At 44.2% G+C, this 12,697-nt stretch overlaps 1 protein-coding gene across 2 annotated transcripts in view; it reads left to right on the forward strand.

Moving 5' to 3' along the window:
- Nucleotides 1-7,980, forward strand: part of LOC116472202 (uncharacterized) — an 84,956-nt gene extending 76,976 nt beyond the window's left edge. For both annotated transcript variants that reach the window (XM_032158993.2, XM_058442823.1), the window contains exons 3-6: nucleotides 5,691-5,894; nucleotides 6,359-6,441; nucleotides 7,607-7,717; nucleotides 7,831-7,980. In XM_032158993.2, coding sequence (XP_032014884.1) covers nucleotides 5,691-5,894; nucleotides 6,359-6,441; nucleotides 7,607-7,717; nucleotides 7,831-7,937 — 505 coding nt within the window. In that variant the 3' untranslated portion in view covers nucleotides 7,938-7,980. The remainder of the gene's footprint in view (nucleotides 1-5,690; nucleotides 5,895-6,358; nucleotides 6,442-7,606; nucleotides 7,718-7,830) is intronic.
- The last annotated feature ends 4,717 nt before the right edge of the window (nucleotides 7,981-12,697 follow it).

The raw sequence follows: 12,697 nt of genomic DNA on the forward strand, positions 1-12,697 counted from the left end.
CCCCACCAGATTAACTAGATCCAGAGCAGCGATTGGTGCATTCACAAACCCTGAGCTAGACACAGGGCTCTGATTGGTGTGTTTACAAACCTTGAGCTAGGTACAGAGTGCTGATTGGTGTATTTATAATCCCTTAGCTAGATATAAAGATTCTCCAAGTCCCCACGACTCAGGAGACCAGCTGGCTTCGCCCAGTGGATCTCGCACCGGGGCCGCAGGTGGACCTGCCTGCCAGTCCCGAGCTGTGCACCCGCACTCCCCCACCCTTGGACAGTTGATGGGAACGGGGGCCATGGAGCAGGGAGTCGCGCTCGTCGGGGAGGCTTGGGTCGTGCAGGAGCCCATGGCGGCCGGCGGTTGGGAGGCTCAGGCATGGCAGGCTGCAGGTCCCGAGCCCTGCCCTGCAGGGAGGCAGCTAAGGCCCAGCGAGAAATCAAGCGCAGCAGCTGCTGGCCCGGGTGCTAAGCCCCTCACTGCCCACCGGCCGCACCGAGTGTGGGGCCCGCCGAGCCCACGCCCACCCGGAACTCAATGCTGGCCCGCAAGCGCCACACAGCCCTGGTTCCCACCCGCGCCTCTCCCTCCACACCTCCCTGCAAGCTGAGGCAGCCAGCTGCAGCCTTGGCCAGCCCAGAAAGGGGCTCCCACAGTGCAGCGGCAGGCTGAAGTTCTCTTCAAGCACCACCAGAGTGGGCGCCAAGGCCAAGGAGGCGCCGAGAGCCAGCAAGGGCTGTGAGGGCTGCCAGCACACTGTCACCTCTCAAAACTATACTATAAGGCCATAGTCACCAAAACAGCATGGTACTGATTTAAAAAGAGGCACATAGATCAATGGAACAGAATAGAGAACTCAGAAATAAACCCAAATACTTACAGACAACTGATCTTCAACAAAGCAAACAAAAGCATAAAGTGGGGAAAGGACACGCTTTTCACCAAATGGTGCTGGGATAATTGACAAGCCACATGTAGGAGAATGAAACTGGATCCTCATCTCTCACCTTATACAAAAATCAACTCAAGATGGATTAAGGACTTAAACCTAAGACTTGAAACTATAAAATTTCTAGAAGAGAACATTGGAGAAACCTTTCTAGACATTGGCTTAGGGAAGAGTGCGAGGGGGATGAGGGATAAAGACTACAAATATGGTGCAGTGTATACTGCTCGGGTGTTGGATGCACCAAAATCTCACAAATCACTACTGAAGAACTTACTCGTGTAACCAAGTACTACCTGTATCCCAATACCCCAATAGCTTACGGAAAAATAAAAAAATAAAAACAAATGCAATGGAAAGCCATCAGTATGTTTTATGCAGGGAAGTGTCACGATTAACATTACTAAAATATTACCCTGACTTCTAGCATAGAGTGGATAAGAAGAAACAAGACTACAAATGGGAACAGGACATGTAACATAATTTGTGAGTTCTAGTGCAAAATGAAAATGTGCTCCCCTTGATCAAAAATTATTAAAAATTCAAGACAACAACAGCAGAGCATTAAACAAAACTCAGGGCTCTTTTAAGTGCAGGGCCTGGGTGAATGCACAGGTCTCCTGCCCATGGGGTTGTTCTGAATAGGTAGCTCAGTTAAGAGGCTCATAGAGAAATCTAGAAAAGAGATGTTAGTGACTTAGGCTATCCTGTTGGCAATGAAAATGAAGAGCAGTGCACGGATTTAAGACATATTTTAGTGAAAGAATAGACAGATGTTTTAAATTCATGAAATGGTGACATGTCCTGAGAAAAAGAAGAGTCAGTGATGACGTTCCATGTTTCTGTGGCTTGGCTTTGGGTATTTATGCACTGGTAGAAGTAGACACCTTTGCCAATCTTTACAGACTGGCTTTGGCAGGAAGAGCCCTTCATCTGTCAGCTCATCTAGAGATTCGAGGTAGGTTAGCTGGCAGGGCCCACGAGCAAGCTTGCTTTTGGAGTTCTTGGGCAGGCTGGCCCAGTGTCTGGGTCAGTGGGCAGGTGGGCCTGGAGCTTGTATCTGCAGGGGCTGGCTCGGTGTCAGGATTTTCTGGGTCTGGTGCTGGGGTTGGTGGTGAAGTTGGGTACTCATTTCACTCTTTTTTCCCCATAAGAAGGGTATGTCTCTCTGAGCTGCACTACATGGGCTTGGAGGAGGGGGTGACGTGGGTAGTGTGAAATTGTGTCCCCTACTATCTTCAGTGTTTCTTTTCTTGTTTCTGTGTTCAATTGAGGTGATATAATCTCTCACCTGGAATCCGTAGCTCTCATGAAGGTACAGTCTGCATGGATGCTTATTCAAACTGATGTTTCCGTTAGGGAATGAGCACCAAAAACTGCTATGCTGCCATCTAATTGAGGTCATTTTCTTTAGAATTTTATTTGTATGTAGAAGCGGTGGTGAAGGGCGGAAGAATTTCCCACTGGCCATTCTTACTTTCTCTATTGACAAATAAGGCAAAGTCTTCAGCTGAAAGGATAACCAAAAATATGTTAGGATGAAGTTTGAGGAGACAAAACAGGTGTGAAATAATCATCTTGGGATAGAAAACCAAGCCTATTAGAAAAACACAACAGATTGCTCTTGTTATTGAACAATCAACTTGTTATTGAATTTGACTTTTTAAAAGAAAATTCACTTAAAATAAAAACGGTCTTACTGCAGCACTATTCACAATAGCAAAGATATGGAATCAACCTAAGCATCCATCTATGGATGACTAGATAAAGAAAATGTGTGGTGTGTGTGTGTGTGTGTCTGTGTGTGTATAATGAAATACAATTGAGCCATAAGAGAGAATGAAGTCACGTCTTTTGCAGCAACATGGACGAACTGAAGGCCAGTATCTTAATGAAAAACTCAGAAACAGAAAGTCAAATACTGCATGTTCTAACTTATAAGTGGGAGCTAAATAGTGTGTATACATGGACAACAGAATAGAATAATGGACACTGGAGACTCAGAAGGGTGGGAGAGTGGGAGCAGAGTGAGGGATAAGAAATTACTTAATGGCTATAATCTCCATTATTCAAGTAATGGTTATAATAAAAGGCCAGACTTCACCACTACAAAATAAGTTTACATAACAAAACTGCATTTGCACTCCTTAACATTATTACAAATACGAAAGAAGAAAAAAAATGAAGTAAAATAAAAAGTCACTTTGGTCATGTAATTTTTCTGTGCAATATTCGCTGGCAAGGAGAACATAAATGGTTTAATCCATACTGGATTAGAGTTTTAGTAAGCTGGTACATAAGGGAAAAGTGGCAAAAGGGAGTTAAAAATAATTGTGAACGAGAATTCATAAAGAAGGACCACATCGTCTAAGATAGAGAAGGAGGAAGTTGAAGCGTGGAGGGGGCTGAAGGTAACTGCAAAAAATTGTAGATTGGCTCATTGACATCAAAGGGTGATGCACCTAAGACATATGGGTAGAAAGCTAAATGGTAGTGGTAAAAGAAGGGAACATCTGTGATCAAAGTTTTAGGGATGGGCATTTTTGCGTAAACAAGTGAAGAATGAGCTCTTTGAAGAAAGTGGCCGAAGTGGACCAGAAGGGAACTATTGGAGTGAGAAGGTGAAGAAACTGAGAAGCCAGACTGCTGAATGGGTCATCTGTATTGATGTTGGAGTCATTGTGCATGATGAGAGCTAACCGGAAGTTAACATCTTCAATAAATGAGGGGTGATAAATGGGAGACCGGTAGATAACAGCCGGGATAAAGGAGTTGGGTATTTTTTCCAGTTGGCGTGAAACTAGCAGAAGCAGGGGATTTACAGATGAAATAATGGTGTGGAGACAGCAATGGTGTTTGCAAAGATGCCTATGGTGGATGCAAGGATGCCTTTAGTACTTTGAGAGGAAAGCAACCTTCACGTGAGAGGGCTGCAGGGAGGCTGTGCCCATAGACAAGATCCAGAATTTAACAAAGGCAAGGGGCTTCAAGGACTTTCAGGGGAGAGATTCGGGATATAGGTTTGTTTGCTGATCAAATGGTGGGAATTCCAGAGGGCACAGTGTGATGGTAATGAGGGTAACTGACACGGTGGCTAACACAGAACATTCAGCTTTAGTGACCGCCTCTTGCATTCTTTCCTTGATGGTATATCGGTGGTGAGTGTGGTGATGAGCGTAGTAAAGAGTGTGTCTCCTCATACTAATATTGGTTCTCTTCGCAATTAGATTCCAATAAAGCAGCTAATGATCCTAAAGCAGAGGGGACACTCTATTTAGAAGGTTTGATTATTCCCAGAATCCTGGATAAAGTGCTTATCTAGGGTGACACTGGACCTCCCATAGTGACAGAGGCTTTTATCTTCCTTTCTCAGTGCTTTGGTGGCCAGTGTCTCCTAGACTTCTGAGGAGCATTTGGTTCAACCAAAGTGTATTTTCAAATCTATTCCTAAAACAACTTTGAAGACTCCAAGTTATGACTTTATAATCTGACAGAAGCAAAACAAATTCGATTATTTTCTGAGTTAGAGTACACCTTTGAACCTGTACATTATCTCACAGATAGAAGGTAAATCCGTACTAGCCCAAAGCAAAATTAAATATGCAGATAAAATGCTGGTGAAATGCTACTTTGCATAGATCTAAATAGTGTAATTTGCCAGTTTTGTGAGTCAGGCAGATGCAGTTCATTTTGAAGCAGCCTTTGGGTCTTTTCACATGATTTGGCTATTCTTAGATTTCTGAGTCATTCTGTCCTCCATGCTAGTCATTTTTCAATTCCATATTCTCTATTCATGAGGGAGACACAGATACAACATTAACGTATCCAAATTTGGCTATGTGGCTTAATACTCTGAGCAAACAGGCTATATATTCATTTCTATTCTTAGCAATACCTTGGGACAAGTTGAATGTAAATAAAATATTTGGGCAATACACTGTAACACTGTAGATTTCTGGTAAGTGATGCCAGGAAACCTTGGCATGCACATTATTGCATAATTGTTTTGATTCTATTTGACTATCCTCTTAACAACTAAAATCCCAAAGCAATAGGAATACTTACAAAAGGAACAGAAATGTGGATAACATGGGATGAGCCAAAAGACTCTGCCAATGTTTTATCCAACAGAAACGGCATCTCTTAAAGACTAATGCAGGCAGTACATTGATACCCATAATAATAAATTCACAGGAAATGAAATTTCCTTTAACAAACTGAGGATAGTAATAAAATCTTTATTCAAGGTGTCATTAGGAAAGCTCAGAAGCATAGGTACAAATAGGATTGTCAGGGCACTGAGGATTGTAATTGGGTTGGTGAATTCAGCAGAGAAGAATGGAGAGAATCCACCAGATGAGTTAGGGATTCTGATGTTTCACTGGAGAGGAGCCTCTCTGATTATCACCTGATGAAATCAAGTGTTCACCAAACTGATGCTCCTTGAGGATACAGGTTGTGCCTTCCTTGTCTTTGTGACCCTATTGCCCATCAGAATGCCTGGCATATAGTGGACATTCGAGGAATACCTGTTGAACTGAAAGAAACTTCAGCGGGAGGGTAAAGCAGATCTGACACTTATGCTTCCACCCAGAAAAGCCAGCATATCATTGAAAGCACCTCGTTCCCTCCAGCCAGCCTTCAGCACTGCACCTCACATCAACCACTCTGAAAATTACAGTGGAGACAAAGAATTGAGTCTGTCTTATTTTTCACTTCTTCCTTCATTTTATTTTTCTTCTTTTATTAGGAAACTTCAGGCTACCATACCTGCTTCAACTGTAGGAGAATCTCAGCTTTGGAGAGTTGACCTTCCAGGTGAAGAATTAGGCTTTGATACAAGTTTTCTGGTACAGGCTGTAGATCTGGTCTGGGCCCCAGACTATCTTCCCTGTCCTCAAGAATCACAACCACCTTGGACTAACTCCTGGCCCACTCAGCCAGCACCTTTCCAGTAAAGTGAAACAAGTAGATACTGAAGACCAACGTGTAGCACATGTCTGCAGTTTTTGCTGCTTTGTACTCAATGTGTAGTACTATTAAGAAGTTTCGGCCGGGTGCGGTGGCTCACGCTTGTAATCCCAGCACTTTGGGAGGCCGAGGCGGGCGGATCACGAGGTCAGGAGATCGAGACCACGGTGAAACCCCGTCTCTACTAAAAATACAAAAAATAAGGCGGGCGTGGTGGCGGGCGCCTGTAGTCCCAGCTACTCGGAGAGGCTGAGGCAGGAGAATGGCGTGAACCCGGGAGGCGGAGCTTGCAGTGAGCCGAGATCGCGCCACTGCACTCCAGCCTGGGCGACAGCGCGAGACTCCGTCTCAAAAAAAAAAAAAAGAAGTTTCATATTACAATCTTCATACTTTTATGAATGTTTGAGATATTTTTCATTTGTACTTAATGTAATTATTTTTTTCCAGGAAGCCAGAAGAACGAAGTGCCACACATATCATCAGAGAGAATTCCAAGAAAGAGGGAATGGTCTATGGTGTCTCAGGCCACAGTGAGTTTGAAATAAATTTACAAGAGTATCCCCTGGAGCTATGTGGCCAGTGGCATCCTTAGCAAGAGCAAGCTCTTTGTGCTGCTGGGAACAGAAGCCGATGTTCTGGGGGTCATGAGATGGAGACTGAAGTTCAGGCTATATTTTCAAGGAGCTTGATTAAAAAGAGAAGGAGATAGCGGGATTGAACCTACAGTAGGAACTTAAGTAATGAAAGATTTTTTTAGATGAGACAGACTGAAACATATTTAAAAGCTGTAAGAAAAGATTCGGTTTCTGCTAACTCCATATGTGGATAAATAGTAAAGCGGGGCCATGGACAGGCCAGGCCCTGAGGTGAGCCCAAGACCCAGAAAACAGTCAGCAGAGTGAGGGTGAACTGGCCTCTGGGCTGCAGAACAAAGGAAAGAGTCCTCTGAGAGGGGAGAGAACTAAAAGGCAGGTGGAGTTTTCAACTGTCATGTATCTAAAGGGAGACCCTGAATTGGAGGCGATAGGAAACAAAACAAACGAGTAAATAAAGCTGTCATGAAACGCCTTAAAGCGAACCCTAGGAGGTAGATCCTGAAGTTGCTTATGTGTTGAGAACGTAGCCACCACTTTTCCTATAAAGCTTCTGTTGCCCACAGAGAAGAAACAATTAAGGGTGCCAGTCTTCCTGGGTAAATAGAGATCTTGAAGGTATTGGAGAAAGAGTTTGTAACAGATAGAATAAGGTCCCTGAGGTCATGGGGGTGGGTTCGCATCCTGACCACAGGTTTGTAATTAACTACATTAACATTATACATACTATACACAGGATTCTGAGCCAAGAAAGAGAGTAACTTGAAGGCATTTTGTATATGCATATTTACATATCTGGGTGGAAATTTACCTTGCTTTAAGAGTCTGAGGGGAAAATACATATACGCATTAAAATGTTTGCATATTGTGTTTTAAAAAAATCCCCAAAAGTCTTAAGCCTTCCAAAAACTATGGTCAAATAGACTTAATGTAATATTTGTATTTAAATGACCTTGAATAGTTTTTGAATGGTTATTCTTTTCAACTGAAAAGACACTTTTTAACCTGGCTTTCTCTGTACCAGTCTCTCAAAGTACTGCTCTTAATTTCAGTTTAATGAAACTCTCTACACTTACGGGTTTGTGTTTTCTTTGGATTTCAGTTAATCCTTCAAGAACAGTGTTAACTTTCTCAGGCTACTGGAACTCCACTTTTTGGAACTGTTATGTTTACTGTTGGGGAGTGACTTTGGCACCGAGGAGAACTTGGCTCAGTAAGTATTTTCAACAAAATTACTAATATTATAAATTTTATATTTATGAATTATATTTCATTATTCCATTGTGTTTCTCTGAGAAGTCCTGATGCATTGTTTTGCCTGTTTAGAATCACTGGTTCCGCCAAATCCAGCATTATCTGAAATCAAAATCTTTTATAATGATGCAACCATTCGGCTTGATGAAATTAAATACCTGGACTCAAAAAGAAAATAAACTAAGTGGAGAGAACAAAAGCAACAAAGAAATAAAAATTGTACCAAGGATATTTTCTTTCCTTTTCCTTTTCTTCTTTTTGGATAAAAAGTAATAAAAAGCAGGAAATTTTTCTTAAAAACTGTCTTTTAATGGATCCTTTGTTATGGGATGCTCATTTACCTACATTATTACATTTTTTGGAAGTAGTTATTTACTAAGTGAAATTAAGAAGCTAAAATATTTAATCAGACTTTGAAATTAGTTATTTACTAAGTGAAGTTAATAAGCTAAAATATTTAATCAGACTTTGAAATTAGCTTTTCACAATCATAAAGTTTTTTTTTCAGGATTTGTATCAGGACCTTCTAAGAGTCTCCCATATTTGCCAATGTCATTCTGCTTTCTCTCTCTCTAGAATAAGACAGCAGAGTTTGCTCACTTTGTAAACATTTGTTATGAGATCTTTGGGGTGTTACTTCACCAGCTGGAAACCTCTGTAGCTGGCGGGGCCTTCTGCCTGAGTACTGCTGGGGCTCGCTGGGCTCCTTCCGCCCACTCTGCCTGGCAGGCTGCACTCAGCTTGCACTACTGGCCTGAATTCCACACCTGCCAAGGGTGAGCCAGGCATGGAGCGGCAAGGGGTATGCAGGTGAGTGAGCACGGGTCCGGCCACTGCGCACAGCCAGGCATGCTGGCTGCTGCAGAGGGGTGGGCAGCTCCAGCTGCCAGCACAGGTGCTGGCTCACTGATAGGCTGTGGCTGGACCAGATCTACCACATGTGGCTCCCTCTGTGGGCACCTGCATCTGGACAAGGGGAACACAACAGTGCCTGGAAGCTTGGAGACATGAGGAACTGCAGAGCCCCAAAGAGGGTGCCACAGCCCTGGCTCCAGGAGCCCTTAGGTCTGGGCTCCCCAGAGGGCTGCAGCTCTTGTCTCCTTCTCATCAGCTGCAAATTGGTGAGCTGGGGGGCATGTTTAAGCCCTGTTTGTGTTACAGCTCTTTCAGTCCTGCCCATTTGGTGGGTCCCAAGGTCTTGTCCCGCATCCAGGAAGAATGAGGTATGTGGACAACTGGAGGGTGAGCAAGGCGGAGAGGAGCTTCATTGTGCACAGGACAGTTCGCAGGAGACCCGAAGTGGGTAGCTCCTTTCAGCAGGCAGGTTGTCCCAACAAGTACCCAGCTCTCAGCAATCAGTGGAGAAGAGACTGCAGTGGGTAGCTGTTTTCTGCAGGCAGATCATCCCAACAGTCAAAGAGACCCAAAATGGGTAGCTCGTTTTTGCAGCTGGTAGTCCTGACAGCTCTCTGAGTTTGGCTGAGTCTGGGTTTTTTTAATGGGCTCAGAAGGGTGGAAGTGCATGTCGATTGGTCCATGGGTGGCCATGGGCGGCTGGGAAAAAGCACCATAAGTTCTCACTATGGGCTGCAGCCTCCACCTGGAGCTGGCAGCCCAGCCCCCAGGCTTCAGGCCATCCCTGGCTTGAGGGTGGGGTTTCACCAGGAACCCACCCCTTTCTACCCAGGAGTCTGTGTCCCTCCTGTTGTCCACCATGCCCAGGCCGTTCGTACAGAGGGGCACCTGCAGGCCTGCGCCGAGCCGCCCTCAGCCCCCAACTTGGCCTCCCTCCCATGCTTGTTAGTGCCCAAAGTCTGGAGGGGGCCAAGGCAGCAGGGGGCTGGTGTGTCAGCCCCACCCCAAGTGTGTGCACAGCCAGCAGGGTTGCAACAGTGCTCAGGCTCAGCCATGATTTCATTCTGTCCTGGAGCAGGTGCCAGGAGTGGGGGAAGGCCAGGGAGCAGGAGCAGGTACCTCCAAGCCTGCCTAGGAAAGAGGGTTTCCTGGTCCCTAAGAATGCAGGGATGCCTGGATCCAGAGCCACAGCTGAGCAGCTGCAATTGTGCCTGGGAGTGTGGGGCTCCTGCCCTGCCAATTGGGTAGGGGGTGGGGTTCCACCTATTCCCAGCCCTGCCAGCTCCACAGAGCATGCAGCCTCAGCCATGCCTCCCCCTGCTGTAGTCCACATCTTTGCAGAGGCCACTCTGGATGGGACACTGCTGCCATCACTTTGACCTACATATGTATGGAAAACATGTTATGTATTCATTTTATATTATTTCCAAAAATATTTTTATTATTTTGTCTTAAAGTTTCAATAAGATCTGAAAAGAGATAGTTAAGAATTTGGATTTTTGGGCCGGGTGCGGTGGCTCACGCCTGTAATCCCAGCACTTTGGGAGGCTGAGGAGGGCAGATTACGAGGTCAGGAGATCTAGACCATCCTGGCTAACACGGTGAAACCCCATCTCTACTAAAAAATAATAATAAAAAAAAATTAGCTGGGCGTGGTGGCAGGCGCCTGTAGTCCCAACTACTCGGGAGGCTGAGGCAGGAGAATGGCGTGGACCCGGGAGGCGGAGCTTGCAGTGAGCCGAGATCGCGCCACTGCACTCCAGCCTGGGCGACATAGTGAGACTCCATCTCAAAAAAAAAAAAAAAAAGAATTTGGATTTTTGAAAAAATGCTGCTTGTTAGATAAATCTGAGCTCCTGCCATTTCCTAATTACACTGATAATTTAGAAAATTAGTAGAGAATCTATAGACAAGGTCACACTCCTGTCACCTAGGCGGGAGTGCAGTGGTATGGTCATGGCTAACTGCCTCCTTAACTTCCTGACCTCAGCTGATTCTCCCGCCTCAGCCTCCCCAGTAGCTGTGACTTGAGGAATGTGCCACCACACCTGGCTAATTTTTTATATTTTTAGTAGAGATGGGGTTTTTCTATGTTGCCAGACTGGTCTCAAACTCCTGGGTTCAAGTGATCTGCCTGCCCTGGCCTCCCAAAGTGCTGGGATTACAGTGTGAGCTACTGCACTCAGCCATATTTTTATTCATTCATATAATGAATGGCATCTGATTTATGTTTCATGCCAGACCAATGTTCCAGGGTCTTGCACTGATTCCCACATTTATTATGTCAATGTCTGGCATAATAACACTGTCTTATAGTAACAATAATAGAATCTATTTATAAGGATATTTTAGAAAATCAGTGAGCTATAAAATCTACTTGATTGAAGCAGATTGTAAACCACAGCTATTGTTTTGTTGGGTTAATCAAAGCATCAAAAATTATAGATTAAGGACTTCTGTATTTTCTGTCAAAAAGGAACTAAGAATATGTTCTCATGGGTATGAAGTGAACAATAATTCTCTCTCTTTCTCTCCCATATTCACTTTTCTATTTGTCTCTGAGTAGAAAATTATCCAGTAGACACTAATGTTCTACATGGCTGTTTAGAGAATTTTTTTTTTTTTTTTGAGACGGAGTCTCACTTTGTCACCCAGGCTGGAGTGCAGTGGCGTGATGTCGGCCCACTGCAACCTCCACCTCCCGGGTTCAAGCAATTCTCCTGCCTCAGCCTCCCGGGTAGCTGGGATTACAGGCGCCTGCCACCATGCCCAGCTAATTTTTGTATTTTTAGTAGAGGTAGGATTTCACCATGTTGGCCAGGCTGGTATTGAACTCCTGGCCTCAGGTGATCCGCCCGTCTCAGCCTCCTGAAGTGCTTGGATTACAGATGTGAACCACCGTGCCCAGCCTTAGAGAAAAATTTTTGCCAATTGACTACAGAATGATCGGAGGTAACACCATCATCCAGAGGAGAGTAAAACCAACATGCGAAGGGCATGAATTCTATCTGGATGGATTTATTGGCTCAACTAATAAATTACAATTACATATTTGGCATTTACCATGCATTCAGTATGGCAGCACTTATAAGATAATTTACTGACCATATACTTGCAACTTATTTGGACAGATGAATGTGGTAAGATGTCTTAGTCTGTTTTGTGTTGCTTATAGCAGAATACCTGAAACACGGGGTAATTTATAAAGAAAAGGAATTTATTTCTTACAGTTATAAAGACTGAGAAGTCCAGGGTCTAAGGACTGCATTTGGTGAGTGCTGTCTTGTTGGTAAGGACTCTGCAGAGTCTTGAGGTGGTGCAGGGCATCACATGGTGAAGGAGCTGAGTGTGCTAGCTCAGGTGCCTCCTCCTCTTCTTACAGAGCCACCAGTCCCACTCCTGTAAAAACCCATCCATTGACCTATTTATCCATTAATCTATGAATGGATTAATCCACCCCTCCTGACCCAGTCACCTCCTAAAGGCCCGCCTCTCAATACTGCCATGTTGGGGATTAAGTTTCAACGTAAATTTCAGAGGAGACAACCATTGAAACCATAGTGTAAGATAATGTGCAAACAACCAATGTGTTTCCCATTCTCCATTCACTCTCATTTGTACACTTTAGACTTGTGACCCGACCGCATTTTGGCCAGCCAAAGGTTTTTCAAAGGGAATCTGTCATGAATAGCTTTAAGACAGGAAAAAATTAGGAAAAGAGGTGATTGGGCAGAAGCAGCCACCCACTCCACCACCATATAAGCTAATCTTGTTAAGCTGTAGAGGGAAGGAGGGAGTTAGACAACCATAATCTTAGAAAATATAGAAAAAGGGAATATTACAGCATTTCTTATTAAATGTAGGAATGTAAGTCTGAGAGTAGAGAGACTAAATGGCTCTTTTCACTGGAATGCCAGAAAGTGTAGTCTTACAGATGTGTCCTTGCCATGGACGTGACAATAGGCAATGAAGAGAGCTATTTAGAAACTATGAGTGGCAGAGAGGGCTAAAAATAGCCCTAAATATCTTTTCATCCCAAGAGAACAGCTAAATTTTCTCAGTACTTTAGTAAAAGGCATGGAAG

Source organism: Hylobates moloch, unplaced genomic scaffold, assembly GCF_009828535.3.
Source record: "Hylobates moloch isolate HMO894 unplaced genomic scaffold, HMol_V3 SCAFFOLD_8, whole genome shotgun sequence".
In the NCBI taxonomy this organism is placed as follows: Eukaryota; Metazoa; Chordata; class Mammalia; order Primates; family Hylobatidae; genus Hylobates; species Hylobates moloch.